The sequence below is a fragment of the Euleptes europaea genome, chromosome 5, assembly GCF_029931775.1.
Source record: "Euleptes europaea isolate rEulEur1 chromosome 5, rEulEur1.hap1, whole genome shotgun sequence".
NCBI lineage: Eukaryota > Metazoa > Chordata > Lepidosauria > Squamata > Sphaerodactylidae > Euleptes > Euleptes europaea.
Window position 1 is genome coordinate 19689256 of NC_079316.1, and position 27455 is coordinate 19716710.

Genomic DNA, 27455 nt, shown 5'->3' on the forward strand with positions numbered 1-27455 from the left:
ATCTATCCCACCAACCAAATATTTAATTGTCAACCTTTGGGGGGTTGAGGTGGAAAGAAAAAGGATGGGAATGGCATAATGAGAGTTGAGAATGAAATAAGAAATCCCACCAACCAAATATTTAATTGTCAACCTTTGGGGGGTTGAGGTGGAAAGAAAAAGGAGGGGAATGGCATAATGAGAGTTGAGATTTAGGGTGTGTGTGTGTGTGCCCGAGCAATACTATGTGTCAAGAGGGGATTGAGGACACCCTATTTTAATTGCATTTTAGACATATTTTCTTGAACCAAAACGTAAGGTAAAATCAAGTAACACTGACAAGTGCTATCTAAATATTAAAACCCATTGTGGCTTATAGAAAGCGTTTAGCAATTCATCCACAGCTTAGGGTTGCCAACCTCCAGGTGGGGCCTGGAGATCTCCAGGAGTTACAACTGATCTTCAGATGACAAAGATTTCCTCCCCTGGAGCCTGAGAAGGGTGGGGTTTGGGGAGGGGGTACAATGCCACAGAGTCCACCTTCCAAAGAGGCCATTTTCTCCAGGTAAACTTATCAGGCGATCAGTTGTAATTCCAGGAGACCTCCAGCCACCGCCTGGAGGCTGGCAACCCTAACTGCAATTCGCTGCCTTTAGCAAACGCTATGAGCCAGAGAGCCGAGCATTTGTGGCCCATACCGCTTCCCGTACCACCCTGGGGGAAAAAGCGCGTGCCTTGAACAGCCCGCACGTGCATGACGAATGAAAGTGAACGCCAGCCTCCAGGCACCAGTACGGCGACGCAAGCCAATGACGCCAGGCCGGGAGAGTTAGGAGTGTACGGAAGAGCTAGGGAAATGTAGTCACGTGGCAAAGAAAACGGCTCGGGTCTTCTCATGGGGCGTGGCCTTTAGGGTAGTTAGCCAATAGCCGATGAAGAGACCTGTTTCCATTCGTGGGAAAGGCCGAAAAGCTTTTTTTTAAAGGGGGGGGGAAATCCACCCACGCGCAGGCGCACTCGTATACTCATAGAGGGAACGCCGGTGAGTTGGAGGGTTTCCCCCCCTTCCTTTTTCGGGAGGGCCGATCTGCGCACGCGCGTTGCTGTGACGCTCCTTCAGCCCTTTCCTTTCCTGTGCGGCGGGAGGTGAGTACTCGCCCGGCGGCGCGTGCGGCGCTCTCCGCGTTCCGTCTAATCAACCGCGCGCGTGGTTGGCGGTTGGCGGTTGGGGAGTCGAGCGACCGTTGGGGGGGGGGAGGGGAAGCGCGAGAGAGGCGGGGGGGGGAGCCGAGTCGGCCCGCCTGGGAGCTCCCCCCGGCCCCGGGATCCCGGAGACTCGTGGCGTTGACACGAGGCCCAGTCCTCAGAGCCGCGCCTCTCTGGGTAGGGGTTGAAGGCCGCGGCCTGCCTCAATTTTCCGGGGGGGGGGAGAGGAGAGAGACGGTTATGCCCCGCTGGCTTGGTGGGGGTGGGGGAGGCGGTTGTGAAATGGCTTGGCCCTGTCGGCCTCCTCTCCTCGTTGTACGTCGCGCCTGGTCATACGAACATAAGAAATAGCCATGCTGGGTCAGACCCTCAAGTCCAGCAGCCTGTTCACACGGTGGCCAGCCAGGTGCCTCTAAGGCCCACAAAGAAGGCGACTGCAGCAGCGTTATCCTGCCTGCTCCTGGAGAGAGGAGGTTTGCATCGTGACTAGTAGCCGTTTTAACTAGTAGCCGTGAACAGCCCTCTCCGTGAACGTGTCCACTCCCCTCTTAAAGCCTTAGAACATAAGAAAAGCCATGCTGGATCAGACAGACCAAGGCCCGTCAAGCCCATCAGTCTGTTCACACGGTGGCCAACTAGGTGCCTCTAGGAAGCCCCCAAACAAGACGACTGCAGCAGCATTGTCCTGCCTGTGTTTTACAGCACCTAATATAATAGGCATGCTCTTCTGACACTAGAATAAATAGATACGCATCATGACTAGGATCCATTTTGACTAGTAGCCATGAATACCCCTCTCCTCTATGAACATGCCCCAGCCAACACAGGCAGATCCTGGGCCCCAAAGAGGGCAGCGGAGGGTGACGGTTGTGGCTGAGCAAGGAAAGCGGGCAGATGCAGTTGACGCACGTTCTCCACTCATTCCTGCCTTTGGGGGCAATTAAGCCTGAAACCATGTAAACAAGGGAGGTTTTGAGGGCTTGAACTGAGTGAGGATCGCAGTGCCGTCTACCTGTTGGAGGAGTTGCTGTTTTCCTGCCTCTCTGACCCCCCCCCCACCATTTCAGTGGCTGGTGGGGAGCTCAGGGGCAAGGCTAGAATGCATTCTCATTTGCCCTTTCTTCCAGCAACTTGTGTTGTTGGAGCATCCAAGTTCTGTTAAAGTTGTCATGTTTAATGTGCAAGATTGCCAAGTCATGGATATCTTCCTTTCCTGAAAATCTGGTTGGGCACACCCATTAAGCACAGAAACCCTCGAATGCTGGGATAAGCAGATACGAAGGAAGACAAGACTTCCGTATTCCTCAAGTGGAACAAGGAGTTTTGGCTGATGCAGCTGACTATACGAGAATGTCAAAAGCTTTGCCTGCTGACATTTTGTCTTTCCTTTTACCATAAAGATACATGATTCCCCTCCTCTTTTGGTGCTTCCTGCTGCTGCTCCCCCTACCAGCCCTGGCCGGACACACCCTTATGACTTGCAGACAGTTGTGAAATTAGGTTCATGTGAGATCACTAGATGATCAATACGTTGGTTTCGGCTGCCAAAGTGAAAACTCATAATGTCCTTAGAGTTAATATGGACAGACTTCAAAGAAACTGTTCCAGTGCAGGTTGTAATATGAGTTGCCCAATAAAAGCTGTAATAACATGGCCACATTCAGCACTCAATGCCAGTTTTCTCCCTCTGGTGCTTAACACACTTCCTCTCTCCATGTAACTTTATCCTGAGGCTAATCAGCCGGGTTCAAACATCACAAACTAGCTGTAGTTGTTGCCAACCTTCTCCGTGGCGGAGAGGCTTCCTGCCACAGCTCTTATATCCTATCAATCCTGTTGCCATTTGATGGTCCTGAATTGTATGGTAGGTGCATATGCAAGCGGCTTCAGAGAACCAGAGCGGCTCCAGATGGTGCTTCATCATCATTATTATGTATTTGATTTCTATCCCACCCTTTCCCAACAAAGACAAACTCAGGGTGGTTAACAACATATTTGTATAATGTATATAAAACAATTATAAAACTATATATCAAAATTTACATAGTTAAAAAACTAACTGGCTAAGATGGTGGACAGATAATATAAATTATCTCTTAAGAACATTAGAAAAGCCATGCTGGATTAGACCATGGCACATCAAGTCCTGCAGTCTGTTCACTCAGTGCCTCTGTTCACCAGGTGTCTCTAGGAAGCCCACAAGCAAGACGACTGCAGCAGCATCCTGCCTGTGTTCCACAGCAACTAATATAATAGGCATGCTCCTCTGATACTAGAGGGAATAGGTATGCATCATGACTAGTATTCATTTTGACCAGTATCCATGGATAGCCCTATCCTCCATGAACATGTCCATCCCCTCTTAAAGCCTTCCAAGTTGGCAGCCATCACCACATTCTGAGGCAGGGAGTTCCACAATTTATATTGTTATTCACCATAGGGGGGTCATCCTCCCATGGGTAAAGTTCTTAAGACTAAGTACTATCAGCAGGGGACATGCACCTCTAATAGGGTCCAGCAGGGGAGAACAATTGATGTAGAACCAATTCAACTTTGAAAACCTTTCATTATTCCACACTGATCTGTCTCACAGTGTGGTGGTAGAAAGGGCTGTCAAGGCACAACCAACTGTAGTTTGATGTATGGGAATCAGGTTGCAGATGCAGTGCGGAGTTGGCCCCATGGAGGAATGGGCTTTGCCAGAAATTGGGCTGTGTTGTATTGTTTGAACTGGACCTGGGTATATAGCAGTTAATTTTCTGCATCTTAGTTTGGCTCGAGAAATCTTATTTGTAAACCGTTTGTTATCATCCTCTGCAGCCTCTCTTCCTCTCTTCTTATCAAAAAGGGCAAGAGTCCAGTAGCACCTTAAAGACTAACAAAAATATTTTCTGGTAGGGTATGAGCTTTCGTGAGCCACAGCTCACTTCTTCAGATACACAGCTCACTTCTTCAGGTATCTGAAGAAGTGAGCTGTGGCTCACGAAAGCTCATACCCTACCAGAAAATATAGTCTTTAAGGTGCTACTGGACTCTTGCCCTTTTTGACTACTGCAAACAGACTAACACGGCTACCCACTGTGAATTCTCTTCTTATCAGTTTGAGAAGCAGTGATTTAAAGCAGAGTTTGAGAACTTTTACAGAGTAACCTAAAGTGATGCCTGAGCTCGGCCATCAGTCTGGTTCCCTTTCTTCCTTGGTACACTATAGTATCTTAAGATGAATAGGTATAGTGATGCAAGTTGGGTTAGCTATACCATGAGAAGTGTAACAAATATGTTGTGCTTGGAGTGAGAGCAGAGATGACACGAGGTTTTATACTGGATTGCAAAAAAAAATACTGCTTGTAATGTTGCTGAGAGCTGGAGCATGATGACTAGAGGAGAGGGGGTTAGTTTGCATACAGGATGCACTCTAAAGTACCAGATTTTATTACGTGTTTGATTAAATGTTGTGTTCTATGTAATGGATGGGCAAACCTTGAAATAGAGGAGTTGACTGTCACACTTTGTAGTATCTGCTAGAATACACATCACATCATGGCTGATGAAGTTGACTTCAACACTGGAGATGCTGGTGCTTCTGCCACCTACCCGATGCAGTGTTCTGCACTTCGCAAGAATGGATTTGTGGTGCTCAAGGGACGTCCCTGCAAGATTGTGGAAATGTCAACTTCGAAGACTGGCAAGCATGGTCATGCCAAGGTAATATCTTGGTATAGCTTTCTTTCAGTGCTTTTCAAAAATCCTGGCACACCGCTGCTGCCCTTCTCTTATGAATATTAGCTTGCTAATGCTAAACCTTCAGCAGCAACTGTGCGAAGTACAGATCCAGACTTAAATGACGTTTGCCTACCCTCCTTGCATGCCAACTGTAATTGGCTGCCTTCTTATGTACTGTTGCTGGCTGGGTCCTTTGCATGAAAGAAGAGCATGGCAGAGAGGTGTCCCAATGTTGGACACAAAATTGACCAGCAAGCTTGGAATCTGATGGTTGCCTCAAGTGCTCTTTGTGTGCCCTTGCCTGTATACTGTACCAAATCAAAGAGCCATAGTTGCTTGATTTACATATAATGGCTGGTGATGGTTTTGCTACTATGTGAACAATTGAAAGGGCTTCTTGAGCCAGGTCTTCCCCAAAATTAGATGTTTCTGGGTTTGTAGCAAACCATCGTTCAGAGTTGCATCCGAACTGGCAAATTGGGACTCCTCATTTGCACAGATTCTATGCCGATTCAGATTAATTGAGAGCCAGTGTGGTGTAGTGGATAGAGTGGCAGACTAGGACTCTAAGTGACCTGGGTTCAAATCACCACTTCTGTCATGGAAACTCACTCAGTGACCTTGAGCCCATCTCAAACTCTCAGCCAGGCCTACCCCAGAGGTTTTTGTTGTGAAAAAATGGAGGAGGGGAGACCAATGTTTTAAGCTGCTTTGAGTCCCAACTGGGGGAGAAAAGCGGGGTATAAATAAATGCAAATAAAGTGCATTAATGACAAACTGGATGGCCCAGGTTTGCCTGATCTTGTCAGATCTCAGAAGCTAAGCAGGGTCAGCCCTGGTTAGTATTTGGATGGGAGACCACTAAGGAATACCAGGGTTGCTGTGCAGAGGAAGGCACTGGCAAACCACCTCTGTTAGTCTCTTGCCATGAAAACCCCAAAAGGGGTCGCCATAAGTCGGCTGTGACTTGAAGGCACTTTACACAATGACAAACTGTAGCTTGCCACAAACCCAGAGGTATCTAACTGTATGACTGCACACAAGGACACTAGGGAGCTCATGAGATGGAGCAGTGATCCCCAGTGTGGTCCCTGCCAATGGGTTGCTGGTACTCACCTCCTTTCCCAAAGCGGAGAGCATATCCTAGCTTTTCTTCCTCTGAATCAAAGCATGAGCATTTAAACATGACACATTAAGTGATGCAGAAACTGCCTAGTAGGAGCATACCTACAGCAGCAGACAAAACTGAATAATTCAGTTTTGCATAGTTTGTGGAATCCAGGAGAGTGGGAGCCTTCCTAACTTCACAAGGCAGGCCATTACGTAAGATGGCGGCCAAAGCAGAAAATGCACGTGTACAGGCAGTTGTTGATTTTGCCCATTTGTAGGGCGTCGCTCGCAGAAGGCCCTGTTCAGACAAGCTAAGCTGTTGTGGCAGAGTGTAGGGAACGAGCCAATCTTGCACACATAAGGGACCAAGACTGTGATAGTATGTGATAGCCAGTGCCTTGATTGAGTCCAGTAAGTGATGGGTAGCCAATGGAGTGACTGCAGAAGGGAAATGATATGCATTCTCTGCCTAGTTCCCTGTAAAAACCTAGCTGTGGTGTTTTGCACCAGCTGGAGTCTCTGAATTGACTTCAAGGAGAGACTAACTCTGTGCTGCCATGGAAGCTTGCTGGGTGACTAAGGAAACTCTTCTAAGAAGGAACTGATAATCAGTACATACCCTCATATTTGTGTGTGTGTGTGTGTGCACGCGCGCCATCAAGTCACAGCTGACTTATGGTGACCCTGTAGGGTTTTCAAGGCAAGAGATGTTCGGAGGTGGTTTGCCATTGCCTGCCTCCGCGTTGGCTGAGAGTTCTGAGAGAATTGTGACTGGCCCAAGGTCACCCAGCAGGCTTCATGTGGAAGAGTGGGGAATTGAACCTGGTTCTCCAGATTAGAGTCTACTGCTCTTAACTACTACTCCTTGCTGGTTCCCGTATTTATAGTTTTCAAAATCATGTTCCACGATAGCTTGCTGACAGGATTCACATTCTTGGCAAACTAATGATTTTATAACTTGAGACACCATACAAAGTTCTTTGTATTTATATATCATCTAAAAATGTAAGTTCTATGTAAACACATTCTTATTACTATTAACCATAACCAAGAAGATAAAAAACAGTGATTACAGTTTTCTCATACATATAATTTATTTGTTGGATCCCAGCCCTCACACCCCATCTTTGAACTATATCTTAACTTCTAAATTTAGTTGGACATTCTTGCTGTTCTCAGACGTTTCTTGCACCTGGCTGAGCCCCAGCACATATATCTATTGGTATTAATTGCACTGTTTCTAATCTGCTAGCAGCTATATTAGACTGTTACTCCTTTGTTCTCGTTCTGAGAGACAAGGGCATCTTCAGCTCAGGTTATTGTGCTTGCTTGTCTTCAAGGAGCCTTCACGGTAAGTAATCAAGGCTCGTTCTTTACTTTCACTAGGGCTGTTCTATTGTGGGAACCTGAACTCCCTATTTGTCATATTTAGCTGCAAGCCCAGCCCTGATTCTAGCTTGCAGAAGGATTGTCCATTATGTTTTTAGTCAAGACCAGCAACTGCTTCCCCATATTTCTGACTATGTCTGCAAACGTACGTTTTGTGCTTTTCATAATCAAGTCTGAATTTGTAATATTCTTCTTAGGTCCATCTAGTTGGCATTGATGTTTTCACTGGCAAAAAATATGAAGATATATGCCCTTCCACTCACAACATGGATGTTCCAAATATCAAGAGGAATGACTATCAAGTAAGCGCACATTTTGAATCTAGGCCATGAGGTTTTTTGTTCTCTAGGAATAATGTGATGCCATACAACAAGTTGCTGTTCTTTAACTTGTAAAATTCTCTTCCTTGATTTACTTTGACTAGCCTATGGTTCATCAGCGCAGCTAGCTGCATCAGGTTTCCCATGCAGTCTTGGGAAAGCTTCGCTGTTTTCCTACTTATTTTGTTTGGCATTGGTTACATTCATCAATAGTGCCTTACCCTTGTGTAACAGTCCCTTGCAATAATGAAATAATGGTATAGCCAAACTGATGATTTAGGCTGGTTTTAACATTGGTTCTAACAATTTCAGTCTTATGTACTACAATATTAATAACATCTCTGTTCTAACAAGCATCAGCTGTTTTTAAGATTTTTTTGATAGGTTCTATTCTCTGCAAGATTTGGTGCATGTCAACACACAGATTTAGATTTAAGTGGACTTAGCAACTTAGGCACATCTTATTGTAGGATCAGGCTATAAGAGCGCTACATTATTTTTGCTAAAACTGAAGAAAATGTTCTGTAATGCATAAATATAGATTGGTAAGCGAACAGCTACTGATATTTTGCAATATTCTGAAATGACTCTGCCTGTTCAAATGTGGCAGCGGTCTTCTGTGTTTGCTGACCAAAAGTGGCGAAGTAGAATCATAGAATTGTAGTTGGAAGGGGCCATACAGGCCATCTACTCCAGCCCCCTGCTTAATGCAGGATCAGCCTAGACTCGAGCATCCCTGACAAGTGTTTGTCCCGCCTCTGCCTAAAGACTGCCAGTCAGGGGGAGCTCACCACCTCCCTAGATAGCTGATTCCGCTGTTGAACAGCTTACTGTAAAAAATATCCAGCCGGTACCTTTGTGCCTGCAATTTAAACCCATTATTGCAACTCCTATCCTCTGCTGCCAACAGGAACAGCTCCCTGCCCTCTTCTGTCAGCCCTTCAAATATTTGAAGAGAGCAATCATGTCCCCCCTCAACCTCCTCCAGACAACATTCCCAACTCCCTCAGCCTTTCCTCGTAGGGCTTGGTCTCCAGGCCCCTGATTGTTCTCTTCTCCTCTGCACCCACTCCATTTTGTCCTCATACTTTTTGAAGTGAGGTCTCCAGAGGTTTGTGAGGATTACTTAAATATTCAGAAACTTTGTTTTGAATGACATCGCAAGCCCATGGCTGGAGTTTTACAAATAGCATCAGCAGTATTTATAGGCTGATATAAAACTACTTGGCTTTTGTAGATCATCCTGTTAAGGATTTCTCAATTTCTCTAGGAAATCTGTTTTGGCTCAAAGGCACTGCCAAAAGCAGGTGTGTAGCTTCACTGCATTCTCTGCTAAGCTGAAAGCTCTTAGCACTTAAAAAGGTTACACCCAGGTTGTGTGTGCTGAAAGGAAGCTCCCTTGTCTCAATCGCAAGGTAAAGAAGTCCAGAAAGCAAAACACAAATGGCTTATGCTCAGCTGAATGCAACCACTGCTGTTCAACATAGCCTGTTGTCCTGAGGTTAATGTATAGTCTCATCAGCAAAGTAAGTCAAAATTAAATAAAGGTTGTCTTCTAAAAAATTTCTTTCAGCTAATCTGTATTCAGGATGGTTACCTCTCTTTGCTGACAGAAAGTGGTGAAGTTCGTGAGGATCTGAAGGTGCCTGAAGGTGAACTGGGCAAAGAAATAGAAGGGAAATACAATGCAGGCGAGGACTTCCAGGTAAAAACATAAAAGGACTGAATTAATCTGAGGCGATGGGAGAAGGTGGCCAGATGGACCTTTGAATATCCTGAGCCTCTGGGATACATTGGAGGTGTACCGGGTGCTATCTTTGATTGCCTGAAAGAACTATTGCAAATAACATTTCTCTGGTTCTTCAATTCCCCATCCTTTATCAGAAGGGGGCACAAATACCCAAGTTAGTACCTGTTCCTAAAGGCAAGAGAAACATTTTAGAGTGGTTAACTTGCCTTCTAGTACTGTAATATTTATGTTTTGACAAAAATAGCCTATCAAGATAAAAAATTTAGTATGTTTTTTAGCATTTGTTAGGAAGTAACTTTGCTGTGTCCTCTTGTGTACTGACAGAACATTCCATCTTGTTCTAAATATTGACTTGTGTTCTCTGTATAACATCTTTTAAATTAGTTCATTAAAAACTGCTTTGGGAACTATTTGCTAAAAAATGGATTTGAATATGAGAAATCCCGGTCCAAGACAAGTAGCACTGACATCAGTTGCCTTAGCTATATCTGTTGTAAATATAATCTGTTTGTTTTTTCCCTCTGTAGGTGTCGGTCATGTGTGCAATGAGTGAAGAATGTGCCGTAGCCATAAAACCTTGCAAATAGGACCACCAGGATGGGAGCAGTTGCTTAAGTCCCAGCAACTGCAGATCTTGTATTTTAGTTCTGATAATCACCAAAGCTATAACCTTCACTAGCAACCTCGTGTCTTTGTTTGAAAATAGTGCTGACTAATGTTGCAAGCCATTTGGCAATATTAAAATTGCTGAAGCTCAAGTGCTTACAGGAATGGCAAGGCAGTCAAAACTGTCATTTTAGATCATGAGGTATTACAACTAGTTTGCTTTGCTCAAGTGAGACTTTGTGAAGCAGTGCCAATACCAAGGTAGTACAAAGTTTGGATTTAAGGAAGTATTCAAGTACAACCATTTTAAAACAAAGTGAAAATAACCATTTTTATCTTAAATATGCTGAGTTGTGGCTTGCACTAAAACGTGAATGGCAAGTGAGCTTGAGATATGGGAACTCGTGATCAAAATGCCAGTGCTGAAGGCCGTGTACAATAAACTGTATCTGTAGTCTTGTTGGTTCACTCTTAACACAAGTCACCATTTGCCTGTGATGCAAACATCCAAAATGTTGGGTGCTTTCATACTCTGGTTAATAGTGCACAAAAGTGTGGTGCGGGGTGGGGGGGAAGATTCACTAGAGGCCTTTGATTTCAACATGCAGTTCAGTCGCTCTTCTGCTAGTATAACAGAAGGGAATGCCTCAAGTGTTTCAGTATAAAACATAAATGGGTTTTAGCTCTGTTTAGTTTTGTAGCACAAGTAGACTTCTCTTTTGGTTTGAGTAGAACTTGGAGCAAAAGTGCACATACTGACTTGTATGGAGGCTAAATGTGAACCCGTTTTGCCCAGCTGAATATAGGCCAAGAGCTTGTCAAACCTAGTAAAGAATTATATATGAGTGCTTTATAAATGTAGGCGCTTTGGGGCTTAGGATGTAAGAGGTAACTTTAAATCTACTTGTGCAAGACTTAATTACGCTGAACAAACAAATGCCTAATATAATTGAATCACTAATAACTAGACATACAAGTCTATATGATCTTCCATATGCAAGATCATGCTTCTGCTTGGTGTTTTGGGGGAAGAGCCTAATTACTTAAATTTGCCTTAATTGTTGGTAGCAACTGACTAACTTGAACTAATGACTTTGGGTTGTTATAACATGCCTAATTCATTATTGGCAGCTTTCTTTTTGGCAGGATTTTGAGGTTCAGTTAGGAAAGCTGTTGACCTTAATCAGTGAAGTTGGACTAGAGGTGATCAATAAACTGCACTGGGGTCTCTCAGTAAGCTGTCAAGAAAGTATCTATGCAGAGATGGGGCACAAGATAGCTTGATATGGCAATAAACACTCTGGAATTAAGCACAGTCTTGACATAGTAGTAAATTTTTACTACGTGTTTCATGATCTAGGGCTACTAGAAAGCTGAAGGATTTTAGGGTATTGCTAGAATCTAATCATGTGATCATTTCTAAATAGTTGATCTCCACTTTCAGAGTAGAAATGGAAAGTCCCAACTTGAAACGTGAACTCCATTAGCTAGTCACATTGATCATGATCTCATGTACATTACTACTACAGCTATCTGCCAAGCATGAACAGCTGAGAGAAGTAAACTGATGTCATAAGAATGGAAGAGTTCTGTTAGCATCCTACTGCTTGCATCACCTTAACATGCACAACTAATAGTCTGAAGGTTTCTGGCTTAAATGTATTCTTAACATGTCCTTCCCTTTTTGTTTTTAGAGGGGGGGAAAGATGGTGTCTTATAATTTCAATTTTTTTTTTTAGCAATCTGGCATCATAGGTAATCTAGGCTAGATGGAATCTGCTGGGTACCCAGCGTCTGCTGGATAGAGTATATGTAGGTCACTGTTCCATATACAGCTGTGCAATTATCATTGCTTCAGTCAAACTACAGTATTTACAAGCCTATAGCAAAGCCATTTCACTTGTAAAGGGCAATCTGTCTACAGACCCACCAGGTTTACAGTAAACTAACTTTGTTAATAAAAGCTTGAAATGCTGTGTCTTTCAGGTACTTTCAGCTATTTCAGGGTGATCGCGTTTCTCTGAATTCTGAATGGTTCTTACTTTGTAGTTTAAAAGTGAATGCGGTTTGTTCCAAGAGCAGGCTCAAACTCTTCTAACATGCTGTTGGCCAAAAATGAAGGCTGAACAACTCATTCCTGCTGTTAATTTGTGGTGATGGCCCAAGGTTTCTTTTTTCGGGGTCCATTTATGTCTTATGGTTTTTCCTTAATGTGCTGTAGGTGTTCTTGCCTCAAGTGTTAGGGAATTATTTTTTTTAAAGAAACCCAAACTTACCTCTTTGTCTCTTTGTGTTCAACAAAACGACTGCTAGTTGAGCCATGACTTGAATACACTCTTCTCAGGGCTGCTCTTGTGAAGAATTGAAAGAGCTTAAGTTGATTATTTTAACAAAGCTGCTTGAAAGTCTTACAGGGTTTTGTATTCCATAAATGTATAGCATGCTTATGATGCAAGTAGAGTTCTAGTATATCGAACCTTAGTCTAAAGGAGTCAAACATTGTGACCAGGCTACTCCAGTGACTAGATTACATGTTTGACTGCAGTAAGCTTTAAGTGTTGGAATGTCGGCTGTGTCTGGGAATATAGAAAAAGTCGTGCTTAAATATTTCATAAAGTATGAAACTCATACATTATATTATAATCAACATTTTCCACAGTATGGCTCAGACACTGGTCCCTGTAGCTTTTCTCTGCATTGTGGTGTCTAGGCCTTCTAGAACTCTGAATGCTTGTGATCAGTGACTGTTACATTTAAAAACTGGAAATGTTAAAGTGTGCAGACATAGGGTTTTTGTATTTGTGACACACGTCCGTTCAGACAAGTATGCAATATACATTCTGGCTAGTGAATGGATACATTGTTCATTATAGAAAAGTGACTTTAAAAGCAAAACTTGAAAGGTTTGTACTTTTCTGCATTTCTGTAATAGTGAAGTATTCATGTGTTAAGAGTTTTTGGCTTTTAACAATTGTTTTATTGAAATGTTTGAATTATGACTTGGGTCACAGCAAGAAGAATAAAGTTTAAATAAACCTGAAGAAGTATGCTTTGGTTTTTACAATCAGATGTTTTATGGGTACTTCACGTTAGCTGTTTTAAACAGTTATTCTAGTAAGAGAGCTGAAGACTGCAGGCATCAACAGGAGAGTAGTTGGTGTACCTCACTGTGCTGATATGGCCCCTTTCCCAATGTTCCATTACCCATTGCTTAACACATCCAGTAGACTTAACTGTTCTGATAGCCTTGCCAAAGAACAACTATTTCAAGGGGGCTTATGTAGCTGGATGAGGTAGGCCCAGAGGTAAACATCTGCATGATGAGAATGGAATGGTCCTTTATCTTGCAAGTATCTTCTATTACCCTGCTGGCTTCTGCTTGGAAATAGCAGGACCTGGCAGCTGCTGCTTCACACAGGCAATTTACTCTGGTGGTGGGAGGTTTTAGTATTCCTTTTGGAGAAACAGGAGTTGCAGCCTCTCATGATGGCATAATCTGTTGTGGTTGGGAGCCAACTTTATGGGATGCATAAAATGGTCACCTAAGGGGAGTTTATACCCTCAGAAAAAGAAATCTTGCCTTTACATTATTTTTGCTGTGTCAGTCCAAAAGAGAGTGCAACTGAAGAGATAAGTGTGCCGTACTGTTTCATAGAATACAAGACCCAATCAGTGAGTGTGAACTGTTCCTGAACAGATATCACATGCGATGGATTAGCATAGCAAGATGAATACCTAAAGAGGGCAGCTCCTTTCTGTACTATGCTGAACTCATGTCTATTGAGTTCAGAATTGCAGTGTTAAATTCTACCTCTGCTGCTTCAACATTTAAGTCTTGTTCCCTAAGATCACTTAGGAGGGAATAAGTCCTATTGAACCCAGTGGGATTTACTTCTGAGCATACATGCTTTGGATTGCAGTCTGAATCTTCTATTGAGCGCATGGTGACTAAGGTGTGTTACAGTGTCCTGGTGAACAAATGCTCTTCCACTGGTTTCTGGATTACCATTTTACTCCTATCTTGCGCAGGCCTTTTTTTGGCATATTGTGTATATACGGGTGGGTCCCATGAGAGTATTTGGGGAGCCACGAGGTACAATCTTACACATTTGAGCTTTACATAGAAATGGCACGGACTGCCCTCTTGCATTTTGTTTATGTTTCAGACAAGTTTTATGTTTCCAAAACTGCTCAAGCATGGGTGGGGGGACTCAAGAGAGCACCATGGTAGAAACTGGCTGAGGAATACACCGCTCATACAATGTAACTTCTTTGCTGGGAATACTGTCACTGTCATTATATCATAAAACCGAGTAGTTACAGCTAAATAGTAAAATTTCCAAAGCTGAACATGCAAGATCATGGGTGGATAGCCATTGTCTTTCATGTCCACACTTCAGATGTTTGCATACAGGAAAAAATGGAAAGTAGTTAGAAATTCTTTCCCATGTTCTGGTTTTCAAAATTCTGGTTGGTTTCAAGGAGAAAAGTTCAACAGCCAGCAAGTGTGAACGGAAGAAAATGGCAGAGAAGTGAAAAGCTCGGTTGGATCCTGTCGTCTTTGGTTAGTCTCATCCAATTCCCCTTGTTAAGCCCCTATCCCATGCAGCTTTTGTCCATGCAGGTATCATGAACTTAGAGTTGCCAACCTCCCAGTGGTGGTCTGGAGTTCTGGAATTACAACTGATACTCTGAGGTTAGTTTTCCTGGGGAAATGGCAGCTTTGGGGGCTGGTCTGTATGGTATCATGTCCCTACTTCTCTCCAGGCTCTGCTGCCAAATCTCCAGGAATATCTTGGAGCTGGCAACCCTACACCCCATTGAAGCATTTTTTTTTTGGAGGGGGGGTCATAATGAATGTTTAGTTTCAAATGGAGAAACATCCCATGTCTTTTAAAGACTGGATAAAAGGCAGAAAAGCGGTCAGTACAACAGTTCTCATTGCTATCTTACCATTTGTGTTGGATTTGTCTGTTCTGCAGCCTTTTAAATCACGAATTCTGCGCAAAAATGGGTTTTCAACTTTCAGAATGCCTCTAGAATTGGTCTTTGAAACGCCTTCTCATTGGGAAAGTGTGCAATACCTGTGCTTTTTAAGTTCTAAATGATACATCGATAGGGTTGCCAACCTCCAGGTAGTAGCTGGAGATCTGCTATTACAACTGATCTCCAGCCGATAAGAGTTCAGTTCACCTGGAGAAAATGGCCACTTTGGCAATTGGACTCTATGGCATTGAAGTCCTTCCCTAAACACCGGCTTCCTCAGGCTCAGCCCTAAAAACATTGGCATCTGTTGTCCGATATCCCAGGGTGCGCTGTACCTCCCAAAATAGGCTATAAAAAAACTAATTCATTGAAAGACAGGCTAGTACATTCTGATATATATAAGGAGACCAAAAGACAGTCTGTTGTGGGACATTTTAAGTGCCATCAGTGTCTCGCATGCAATTTGGCGTTGGAGGTAAAAGAATTTAAAAGAACTGACTCGGATTTTAATTTTAAACTATGCTCATTTTCTAATTGCAATACCAAATATTGTATTTATTGCCTCATTTGTCCCTGCCAACTTATTTATGTTGGCTCTAGTGTGCGGCCAATAAAAGCACGTATTTTAGAACATAGGTCTAGGATTAGGGCAGGGATAACTACAGCTCCGGTGGTCGACCATTTTTTAAAGCTGAAACAATGAAAATGATTTAAGATTCTTTGTAATTTGGCATCTGCAGTCCAATAGATTTAACAGGAGTGATAATGAAAGAATTCTTAGATGCAAGGAAGCATACTTTATACATGTTCTGAATACCATGGCCCCTCATGGTCTAAATTTAGAGAACGACCTGTCCTGTTTCCTGTAATGGTTGCTGTAAATAGTGACTGTCACTTTAAGAATCTGGCTCAGTTGTAATGTACATCAGCTGTAGTAAGGAGTTGACACTAGAGAGCTATTTAGGTAACTAGATTACACTGTTGTAATAATGCCACTAGGATCCTTACCTGTAAGGGATGGTATCCTTCTACTTACCTCTGTTGGGGAAGTATAGTATATTCATTAATGGGTTATTCGGTTGAAACCTGAGACTATGGATGATGATGAATAATTGCACGCAATATAATCTTGTAAGTATATGATGGACTTTTGTATATATTTATTACCAACTATGTTAGGAGTAGTATTCGTTGTGGTTTGATATGAAATGGGTTTTAAAGATATTTGTGACTATGAAAGAGTTTTATTTATTGTATTACATAGGAAGAACTGAGGAAGAATTGGGCTGTGTGCCTTGAAACGATCGTCTTCTGCAATTAATCAACTGCTGCAAAGAAAAGAAGTACATCTTTAAAGACATTTCAATTGACTTTATTCCATACTTACCTTACATAGGAATTGTTGTGAACTTGTGCTTTGGGGAAATTTTACATGGAAAAGAAATAAATACATATGCTTGTTGGGAATATATGTCATTGGTGGGTATATTACCACGTACTGTGAATATATAGCCAGAATATTGTTGGCATTGCTCATAGCTATTCCTATACTGAACCTCCAGGTAGTAGCTGGAGATCTGCTATTACAACTGATCTCCAGCCGATAAGAGTTCAGTTCACCTGGAGAAAATGGCCACTTTGGCAATTGGACTCTATGGCATTGAAGTCCTTCCCTAAACACCACCTTCCTCAGGCTCAGCCCTAAACACCTCCCGCCAGTGGCGAAGAAGGACCTGGCAACCCTATATGTCGAAGCAAGGGATCCTTCGTCTTTACTGGTTGAATTTCTGCCTACTGCCAGGATTTTAAGGTTCAGTCCTTGATTACTTGTTTTAACAGTTGGAATGATTATTTCAAAGCATTGCAACGGAAGTGTGCTTTATGCCTTTCTCTCTTTTTTTTTAATTTGGATTTTTACATGCGTTCCTATCTAGTCCCAGCATTCGTGCCGCACACGTGGACAAAAACCATTGAGACGAGTCCCTTGAGTAGAACAGACTCAATACTCGCTCTTTGCGCCCTTGCGCGGTCTACGGATACGGACGTGATGAGTTCCTCTCTAATTCCGGCTCATGCCAAAACCAGGCTGCTCTTTGCTCCCGTAGAGGAATAGGTCTTTTGTTCGTAGACCCAAATCCCCGGTTATTTTGGCTGCCACCTCTTTGAGTGATAAAAATAAAAAGCTACTCGTACGATGCAAATTTCGAAGGGGTGTATATCGTGTTAGCTGGTTGCGGGGGGGGGGGACGGCATCTTGCAGCAGCTTGAAAACTTATGAATGAATGAATGAAAAACCTTTAATGGCATAAGTAATGTTACAATTGTTACAGAAGGTACATAAAATATGCAGTCATTAAGATAAAAACATAGGCCAGTAAATTCCAAAAATAGAAATTACAAACTTTGGGCTTTTTGAACTTTCATCACATCCACTAGAAAATTGGCAACATCTACAGTAACCTCCAGTAGCACCTTAAAGACTAACACAAATGTTTTCTGGCAGGGTATGAGCTTTCGTGAGCCACAGCTCACTTCTTCCGATCTGCAGTAGTAGAAAAGGGCAAGAGTCCAGTAGCACCTTAAAGACTAACAAAAATATTTTCTGGCAGGGTAGGAGCTTTCGTGAGCCACGAAAGCTCATACCCTACCAGAAAATATTTTTGTTAGTCTTTAAGATGCTGCTGGACTCTTCCATAGAAACTCATCGTACTCATACAGGAGGTCGAAGGGATTCCTGAATATTACTAGGCAAGGCATGTCAGTCTACCTCTATGCGCGCTCCGTCACCGGCGTGCCGTGCGTCATCGCGTCACGGAGCAGAAGTCTATAAAAGCCGGCTCTCGAGGCCGGCTCTGCCTCTTGAGAGGATGGCGAAGATGGCGCCGGTGAGTCTCTTTGCCAACGGTCGTCGAGGGGGTGGGGGGAAGGGAGGCGGAGAGGCGGAGTGGGTCGTTCCTTCCTCCACCCGTCCGTTTCTTCCGTGCTGACGGGGAAACAGGGCTGTGTCGCCTTTCCCCGGCAATCGGGGTCGCTCTCGGGGTGGTGGGGGAGGGAGGGATCGCGGCCTGCAACCGACCTCGAGTGGCCTTGCGGACCTGCAGCTGTCAGTTCCTCCTAGGCCGTTTCCGCAGGGTCGGTTTTGATGCTGGCTCAAAGCTCTTTTTTTTTTATTTAAATTAAATGCGACTTTAAAGATGCCTTTTCACGAATAAACCTTCAATTCGTGACTGGAAACTATGGATGTCTGTGAGGATGGCCAAATTAACAGGATTCCTACATGGAAAAGGCGTGGAAGAAATTAAAAGAAAAAAATTGGGCAAAGGCCGTCACATATTGGGATAAACGGGCAAAAATGGATTTTACTATTTCAGTTAGTTACAGAAACAAGTTTATTTACTTTTTTATTATTATTATTAACAATGTTCAAAACTGTTTAGACACTTCTGCGGAATGGGTCACTTTTTGGTGGGTGGAGGGTCAAAAGGGTATTTTTGTTTTGTTGAACTTTATAACTTTGTATAGTTACAACTGATACTCTTTTGTATTTTCTTTTTATTTTTTGTTATTATTGTATTTATTTTGTTTTATATTATAAAAATAAAAAAAATGCCTTTTCACGGTCCCGACGCAAAAGGAGACGTTCCACCACCACCACCTCCGCTTGTCTGCTCCTTTGTTCCTGTTTCCAGAGCCGTTAGCATGTGCATAGCAAATGCGCCTCTGTTGTTTTGCATTGTTCCTTGAGGGAGATTCTTCGTGGCAAACACCAAAGGTCGCGTTAAACGGGCTCTTTAGTAATGTGAAGCAGTATGCGGGTCACGGTTCAGCATGCAAAATTTTTAAAAATATGTGGGGCCATTCAGCCTGGAGCGCGCTGCTAATTACCAAAGAAAAATGGCCCTAGTCTCTCGATAGGAGGCCATGTTTGTCATATCCTTTATTGGCATAAAAGCACTGTACATACGGTAGCATGTAAAATATAAATATTTGAGATATAACCTTACAAAACCTTTAAAAGACACTTGCATAAGATAGTGTTGTGCGCTAACACATCTGTCTGTTTAAATAATTTGCGGCATTCTATCGCAATCTTTAAAAATCTTGCTACCTTCTCCAGAACATAGGGCAAACAATTATTCAATTGAAAGGAAGGTTAGTCTGTCAATAGCAGTAGAAAAGAGCAAGAGTCCAGCAGCACCTTAAAGACTAACAAAATTTCTGGCTGGGTGTGAGCTTTCGTGAGGCACAGCTCGCTGCTTCTTCCTGTATCTGAAGAAGTGAGCTGTGGCTCACGAAAGCTCATATGCCAGAAATTTAGTTAGTCTTTAAGGTGCTGCTGGACTCTTGTTCTTTTCTTCTAGTCTTTGTGATACACTATAGGAGAAATCTAAGTCCTACAGAATCCATTCTTTGTAGCCACGCTAAGGCTTAAATTTCTCCTGCGCTCTAATGCCAGCGGGGAAACTGGTCTTTATTTATTTATTGTTGGTCTTTTATCCTGGGTGAGTGATCTTACTGTCTTAGGATACTTAAGAGCTTCAAGTTGAAATATATGGGTGTTTAAGGATATCAGCGTCTGCTCGAGCATACTGTTGTAAAACAAATGTTATCGCTAATGGTACATCTGGATTTATTTATTTTTTAGAAAAAAGATAAAAAGCTGAAAAAATCAACTTGCAAATATAACCTTGATCTCACCCATCCAGTAGAAGATGGAATATTTGATTCAGGGAATTTTGTAAGTAGTTCCGTCCTTCACATGTGTCTCATCTGGGTTAAGTGGTAGGAAAATGGCAGCATGTATCAAACCTCAGTGATGTTAACGCAGTCTGATCCTTTTTAAAGGAAAGGAAGCGTGTATATAAAGTTTGTTCTTGAATTCCTAATGAAATATTTATCTGTTGGGCAAGCCTGCCTGGGGGATAAGAACAGAAATCTTGCCATTGTACGTCCACTCAATTCCCTGCCTCCGCCAATCTTAACTTCACCAACTAGCTTCAGTTTCTGTTGTTAGGACAATGGGCCTGGTAGATTACAAGCCCTAATAATTATTTGCCCTGGCTGAGCAAATCACTATATACATATTTCTTCTTTTCTGAATGAGGGGATAACATATGGGGTTGGTGTGGTTTATCCCTCCTACATACAGAGATCGTACATAACCAGCCTTACACTGAGTCAGACTGTCTATCAAGCTTGAGAGCCAGCGTGTTGTAGTGGTTAAGAGCGGTGGTTTGGAGCAGTGGCCTCTGTCTGGAGAACCGGCTTTGATTCCTCACTCCTCCACATGAGTGGTGGATGCTAATCTGGTGAACCGGGTTGGTTTTCCCGCTCCTACACACAAAGCCAGCTGGGTGACCCTGGGCTAGTCACAGCTCTCTTAGAGCTCTCTCAGCCCCACCTACCTCACAAGGTGTCTGTTGTGGAGAAGGGAAGGTGATTGTAAGCAGGTTTGATTCTTCCTTAAGTGGTAGAGGAAGTTGGCATATAAAAACCAACTCTTCTGTTTACTCGGATGGGCAGTGTTGTTCTTAAGTTATCAGATCTTTTGCAGAGCGACGTGGGTTTCCCCTAAAAAATATGAACCAAAACGGTTTCCGGTACTCTAAATAAAATGGGCATATTTATTTTGATTTCTGTTTATTAAACAAAATTTTACCCCATGTTAACTTTATGTCCTGATAGCAGTTCATACTTGAAATATTTGATTAGGGGGAAAGTGAATCAAATGTGGTTTAAATGTTATATTAAAATAAGCGGTATGTGCAAAATATTTTTATTGAAATAATCATTGTACAAATTTCAAGTATAGTATAGCATGTACTTCATAGAATCATAGTTGGAAGGGACCACCAGGGCCATCTAGTCCAACCTCCTGCACAATGCAGGAAACCCACAACCACCTCCCCCCTACACCCCCAGTTCCCCCCTACACCCCCAGTGACCCCCACTCCATGTCCAGAAGATGCCCTTCCTCTCATGAACTGCCTAAGGTCATAGAATCAGCATTGCTGACAGATAACATCTAACTGCTTCTTAAAAACCTCCAGTGAAGGAGCACTCACCACCTCCTGAAGAAGCCTGTTCCACTGAGGAACTGCTCTAACGGTTAGAAAATTCTTCCTAATGTCTAGATTATATTGTTTTAAGTGTAAGGGGAAAAACCCTAAGGCACAGAAAACTTGTGATACACAAAATTTAACTTACCCAAAGAATGTCCATGATATGTTCTGGATGTGGTTGCCCACTCATCTATAAACATTAATTACAAACTTGTGACGGCCAAGTTTGCCTAATATTGTATTGGCAGTGGCATCCATTCATTGTTATTAATTTTATAAAGCCCTCTTCAGAACCTTCCATTCCAAATCCCTGCTTTCGCATTACTGTCTGTCTTGTTCTTTGACTGGAAATGCTGGCGCTCCATCAGTGAACCAGCCGCCTGTGTATACAGCTTACAAGTATTGTGAATACCGTAAAGGCCATATATAGATATTGGGGCATATTGTGTCTTCTGTAATTCGTAAATATCCTGGCTTGGGCTGTATTTATGATCGCTCCAGTTCAACTACTTGGCTCTTGTGTGATGCAATTAAATTGTGTGACTATAATAACAATGACTGTTGGGCTAGGGTCCCTTCCCTAGTTCCACACCTAGGGCACCATTCCCTAGTGTTGCATTTTTGTTCTTTGTTGAATTAGGAGCAGTTCCTGAAGGAAAAAGTTAAAGTGAATGGAAAAACAGGAAACCTGGGAAATGTAGTTCACATTGAACGCTTTAAGAACAAGATCACTGTGACATCTGAGAGGCAGTTGTCGAAAAGGTGAGCTTTTAAAAATTCCAGGTGGCATTTTCTCGCTCTAAGGGGGAAGGACATCTTGATCTTGGGTGACTCCCACCGGATGCTCAGGGAGCCAGATTCATAGGGGAAAATGACTGTTGAATTTCCTGCATTGTGCAGGGGGTTGGACTAGATGACCCTGGCAGTCCCTTCCAACTCTATAATTCTATAAATAGGGGGGTGTCTCAGTACACGATTCAGTTTCTTAGCCAACCTGCTAGCCCTTGCTGTAATTATTCTTATCCTTTTATTAGTCTAGGTCAGTGATTCCTAGCCTTTTTTTAAATTTTTTTGAGGCTGCAACACCTTTGGAATTTTAAGGGGAGGGGTGAGTGCCACTCCAAGCTGTCTGTCACAGGAGGCGGAGCCAAACCCAAAATGGCTGCCTCCAGAGTTGGAGCCAAGCGGAATAACTCCTTCCTCACACCTCCTGGGAAGAAGAAAATCCTGGAGGAGGAATGAAACTACGCATTGTCTACAGAAAGCCCAGTTGCTCCTCCAGTAGAAAACTCTTTTTATTTGAATGAGGGAAGCTAATAACAAGCCCTGGCTTACAATGACCCCACCCACTTTCTGAGAAGCTCGTGGGTGCCAAGGGAAGTACTGGTGGGTGCCATACCACCCATGGGCACCATAAGAACATAAGAAAGGCCCTGCTGGATCAGACCAAGGCCCATCAAGTCCAGCAGTCTGTTCACACAGTGGTCAACCAGGTGCCTCTAGGAAGCCACAAACAAGACTACTGCAGCAGCACCATCCTGCCTGTGTTCCACCGCTCCCAAAATAATAGGCATGCTCCTCTGATACTAGAGAGAATAGGTATGCAGCATGACTAGTATCCATTCTAACTAATGGCCATGAATACCCCTTTCCTCCATGAATATGTCCACTCCCCTCTTAAAGCCCTCAAACGTGCAGCCATCACCACATCCTGGGGCAGGGAGTTCCACAATTTAACTATGCGCTGTGTGAAAAAATACTTTTATCTGTTTTGAATCACCTCCAGCTTCACCAGATGACCCCGTGTTCTAGTATGGGAGAGGGAGAAAAACCTCTCCCTGTCTACTCTCTCCAAGCCATGCATAATTTTATAGACCTCTATCATGTCTCCCCTTAGCCGCCTTCTTCCCAAGCTAATGTTTGAGAACCCTGGTAGTTGTACTTGCAGTAGGCTTTTACCATCTTTAGGAATGATCTTCTAGGGCAGTGATGGCGAACCTTTTAGAGACCGAGTGCCCAAACTGCAACCCAAAACCCACTTATTTATTGCCGAGGGCCAATGCGGCAATTTAACCTGAATACCAGGGAGCCCAGAGGGAGAGGCTAGGGTTGCCAAGTTCCTCTTTGCCATGAGTGGGAGGTTTTTGGGGTGGTGCCTGAGAAGGGCGGGGTTTGGGGGAGGACTTCAGTGCATAGAGTCCAATTGCCAAAGTGGCAATTTTTTCCAGGGGAACTGATCTCTATTGGTTGGAGATCACTTGTAATAGCAGGAGATCTTCAGCTAGTACCTGGAGATTGGCAACTAGTTCCTTAGTGTTTTCTCTCTACATATCAAGACAAATGGAAAGGTGTTTGGAGGATAGCTTTGTGGGCACTTCAAAGGTGGAATAGGAACTGCACGCCCCTCTGCCCGCACAGACCCAGAGGGCGCCGGAGAAGCCGCTGGAGGGAAAGAAGGAAGAAAGGGAGGGAGGAAGGGAAGGGAGGGAGAAAGGGAAGGAAGGGAGGGAGAGAAAGAAAGAAAAAGAGAAAGGGAGAAAGAAATGAAGCGAGGGAGAGAAAGAAAAGTAGGGAAAGGACGGAGGGAGACAGAGAAAGAAAGAGGCCATTTATGCATGGGAGGTTTTGCCTTGGATTTGCCACTCTCCAGATGCACATTTTCCCCATCCGGGTTCTCAAAACTCTGCATGGGGACTTACTGATGAATTTTGAGAATTTGGATGGGGAAAATGTGCATCTACAGAACAGCAAATCCAAGGCAAAACCTCCCATGCTTGAGTGGGCCAGAGACAGAAAAGCCTTCGCGCGCTCTCTCTCTCTCTCTCTCTCTCTCCTCTCTCTCTCTCTCTCTCTCTCTCTCTCCTCTCTCTCTCCTCTCTCTCTCTCTCCTCTCTCTCTCTCTCTCTCTCTCTCTCTCTCTCTCTCTCTCTCTCTCTCTCTCTCTCTCTCTCTCTCCTCTCTCTCTCTCTCTCTCTCTCTCTCTCTCTCTCTCTCTCTCTCTCTCTCTCTCTCTCTCTCTCTCTCTCTCTCTCTCTCTCTCTCTCTCTCTCTCTCTCTCTCTCTCTCTCTCTCTCTCTCTCTCTCTCTCACACACACACACACACACACACACACAGCCCCCGCCTCCTCCCTCAGCAGAGAAGTGGGGGGCACGCACGCAGAACAGCCCGCAGTGCACGGGGCGCCGAGAGACCCTACCCTTCCCGCGGAGGCTCGGTGTCCTGCCCCGCACCTACACACCATGGAGGGCTGTGGCAGGTCCTGGGTGAGGGAGAAGGAGCTGGGAGAGGAAGGGTGAAGGGGCAGGAGAGGCAGAGCAGCCCAAGGAAGGCCAACAATGCGGCGGTGTGGCTCAGGCTCACCAGCCAGCTGGGTGGTGCGCAGGAAGGCATGCAAGGGGAGAAGGGGGGAAAGGGGGGAATGGACAAGGGCCCAGAAGCCTTTCCCAATCAGGCACCAGCTGCGAAGGGGGACAAGAAGGAAAAAAGAAAAAAAAAACTGCCCCGCTGACTGCTGCCCCCACCCAGCCGGACCCGCCACCAGCAGGGGAGGGGAGGGAGGCGCCCCAGAGCCTCCGCCTGACTTCCCACCCTGTGGCTCACCAGCCACCAGCCCTGCCGCCACGCCCTTTGCCTATGGACGGGGCTGGGTCGCCGCCTCCCACATGCCAGGGGCGAGCAGCAGCAGGAGGAGGATCCCCCGCCCAGCTGGGCCTCGCCGCCACCGCCTCCACCCACCCCTTTCAGAGTGGAGCTCCGGCAGAAAGGAGGCCCGTCTGGCATGGAGGGAGGGAAGGAGGGAGGGAGCCCAGCCTAGCTCAGCGCCCCTCTCTGTCTGCCTGGCTTGCCCAGGCCCCTAAGCCCCCCGCCCGGAGGGGATCTCCCACCCGGCCGGCCTGCCCCGAGGGGGGGATGCGGCGGTGGGGTGCGGCGGCGGCAGGCTTGTGAGAGGCGAGCGGGGTGGGGCAGAGGCCGCCTCCTCCGCACCCACCAGCCAGCCCCTCCCCTCCCCCCACACAGGCCCAGAGGGCGCCGGAGAAGCCGCCGGCCATGCCGAGTGTGGGCGCTCGGCTTCTGTTCCCCGCTCTCCCACCTGGCCGGCCACACACGCTCCAGTGGCGGCAATGGCGGCGGCTTCTGTGGAAGAGTCCGGGGGCCACCGCCAATTATTTCCCCACCCCTGGGCTACAGCCTCCCCCATCCGGGGCAGGGCAGAGCCAGAAAGGCCAGCGGCTTGGAGGAACCGCGCGTGCCGGCAGAGAGGGCTACGCGTGCCGGAAGTGGGACGCGTGCCATAGGTTCGCCAACACGGTTCTAGGGCGTCTTTGAAAAAAGCTTAATGTTCAGATTACATCCTTCAGTTAAATCTCTGGGGTTGTGTTAAAGGTACCTGAAGTATCTCACTAAGAAGTACCTCAAGAAGAATAATCTACGTGACTGGCTGCGTGTGGTTGCATCTGACAAGGAGACCTACGAACTGCGATATTTCCAGATCAGTCATGATGATGAAGAGTCCGAAGCTGAGGAATGAGCAATGAGCTTTTGTGTGGGAGTTTTTTCCCTTGACAAGCAGAGTGTACAAATAAACAGTCTGTTTATAAGAACGTGTTAACTAATTAACAAATAATGGGTACCCTGAATTAAACCTGAAATCCCTGAGGGCTTCTGGGGTTCCTTGCATTTCAGAAGTTTTATTAAAAGGCCACCCTGATGATCTTTAATTTGTCCGTCTTTTCAGTCAAGGTCTCTACGGAACTGAGAGGAGGTGTGCGTCTCATCTGCCTTCACATAATAAAGAACCGAAAAAACAATAACCGTGCTGTACAATGAAGTCAATGAAAAAATCACAGCAGCAATGGCCAATACAATACTCACTACTACAAATGTGCATATGCAAAAAACTACCAACAATTGACAAAAAAAAGACTAAATCAAAGAGAGACCAAGCAATAAGAATAAATCCTTCATTTTATCCTCACAACAACCCTATGAGGTAGATCAGACAGAGTGTGTAACTGACTCAAGGTCACCCAGTAAACTCGTGACAGAGTAGGCATTTGAACCTGGGACTTGCAGATCATAGACATTCTAACCAGTACACCATGCTCACACTCTGAGCCTTGTACAACTTGAACAGCTGATGCATATGTGTTATGTGCTGTCCAGCCTACTCTGACTTACAGTGCCCCTATTGATTAATGACCTCCAAAACATTAACACCCTTGCTCAGGTCTTGCAAACTGAGAGTCATGGCTTCCTTGACTGAGTCAAGCCATCTCATGTTGGGTAGCTAATATGCATAACTAAGCTGCTCTTGAATTTTGTTTTTTTTAGAGTGCAGATCAAAAGCTTCAACTTGAACAAGGGTTTCTTTTTGTTTTAATTTGGTCCAAACACTCTCTGAAGTGAAGCTCACAGCATTTTCAATAGCTAGCCTACTAATCATTGCTTTCAAACAGAACAGAACCAAAGCCTGAATTGCTGTTGGGAAATGGTTATGGTGCTTGGGTTAATGGTAGTTTGAAAAGGTTAAAGTCTGCTGCATTAAATAATACCATGGAATTGCTTCTTTGGTATATGTTCTGAATAGAAGGTTGGTTTTATGTCCTGCTTTTCTTTACCATAAGGAGTCTCAAAGTGGCATACAATCGCCTTGCCCTCTTCACAACAGGCACCTTAGGCAGATCATGAGGGGGAGGGCATCTTGGCCATCTGGGCGTGGAGTAGGGGTCACGGGGTGTGGGGCAGGAGGTAGTTGTGAATTTTCTGCATTGTGTAGGGACTACACCTTAAACTGCTTTAGCTCTGAGGGGTTCCTAGCTTCTCTGAAGCATGACCCTTTTTAATCATGGCAAAAAATCTTAGATGAGAAACTGTCGTTGGGCTTCTCGCAGGATATGTTATTAGATCTTAAAAAATGAAGCTTTTACAAAAATTAAAAAGCGCATTAAAGAGCTCGATTATAACAGCACTACTTTTCGTGCTCATCGTGTCTGTTCATCCCAGTTCTTCGGAATACCCCTCCACGTGGTCTGCCTGCCTATACATATTATCTGACAACAACTCGTCTTTGTAGAGCTTTTTGCTTGGCTAGATTGAATGCTAACCCTTCTATGGTAATGCAGGGCAGAATTCTGAATATACCATACTCAGACAGGATCTGCCCTTGCTCTTCTGGCTCTATTGACTCATTAGCCCATGCCCTTTTGGAATGCCGCTTTTACGAGGAACCTTGATTGCACTATATTTCCCCCCTTTTAACATACAAATCCAGTGCCTCTGTGACTGACATAATGCCTTTTTTACTACGATAGGGACCCCAAGG

At 44.4% G+C, this 27455-nt stretch overlaps 2 protein-coding genes across 2 annotated transcripts; both read left to right on the top strand.

Moving 5' to 3' along the window:
- Positions 1–1069: 1069 nt before the first annotated feature.
- EIF5A2 (eukaryotic translation initiation factor 5A2) lies at positions 1070–10372 on the top strand. Its single transcript, XM_056849747.1, has 5 exons — positions 1070–1111; positions 4692–4890; positions 7605–7709; positions 9301–9432; positions 10005–10372. The coding sequence occupies exons 2-5, from the start codon at positions 4726–4728 to the stop codon at positions 10062–10064; spliced, it is 462 nt and encodes a 153-aa protein (XP_056705725.1). The 5' UTR covers positions 1070–1111; positions 4692–4725; the 3' UTR covers positions 10065–10372.
- A 7573-nt stretch (positions 10373–17945) lies between these two features.
- On the top strand, positions 17946–25667 carry RPL22L1 (ribosomal protein L22 like 1). Its single transcript, XM_056850370.1, has 5 exons — positions 17946–17954; positions 18759–18762; positions 19719–19807; positions 21772–21893; positions 25517–25667. The coding sequence occupies exons 1-5, from the start codon at positions 17946–17948 to the stop codon at positions 25659–25661; spliced, it is 369 nt and encodes a 122-aa protein (XP_056706348.1). The 3' UTR covers positions 25662–25667.
- The last annotated feature ends 1788 nt before the right edge of the window (positions 25668–27455 follow it).

Excerpts from the sequence above, each read along its gene's own strand:
- EIF5A2 (XM_056849747.1), top strand. The coding sequence starts at position 4,726 with ATGGCTGATGAAGTTGACTTCAACACTGGAGATGCTGGTGCTTCTGCC. Across the intron at positions 4,891-7,604 it reads GCAAGCATGGTCATGCCAAG|GTCCATCTAGTTGGCATTGA; the intron begins GTAATATCTTGG and ends TATTCTTCTTAG. Across the intron at positions 9,433-10,004 it reads ATGCAGGCGAGGACTTCCAG|GTGTCGGTCATGTGTGCAAT; the intron begins GTAAAAACATAA and ends TTCCCTCTGTAG.
- RPL22L1 (XM_056850370.1), top strand. Across the intron at positions 19,808-21,771 it reads TATTTGATTCAGGGAATTTT|GAGCAGTTCCTGAAGGAAAA; the intron begins GTAAGTAGTTCC and ends TTGTTGAATTAG. Across the intron at positions 21,894-25,516 it reads GAGAGGCAGTTGTCGAAAAG|GTACCTGAAGTATCTCACTA; the intron begins GTGAGCTTTTAA and ends GTTGTGTTAAAG.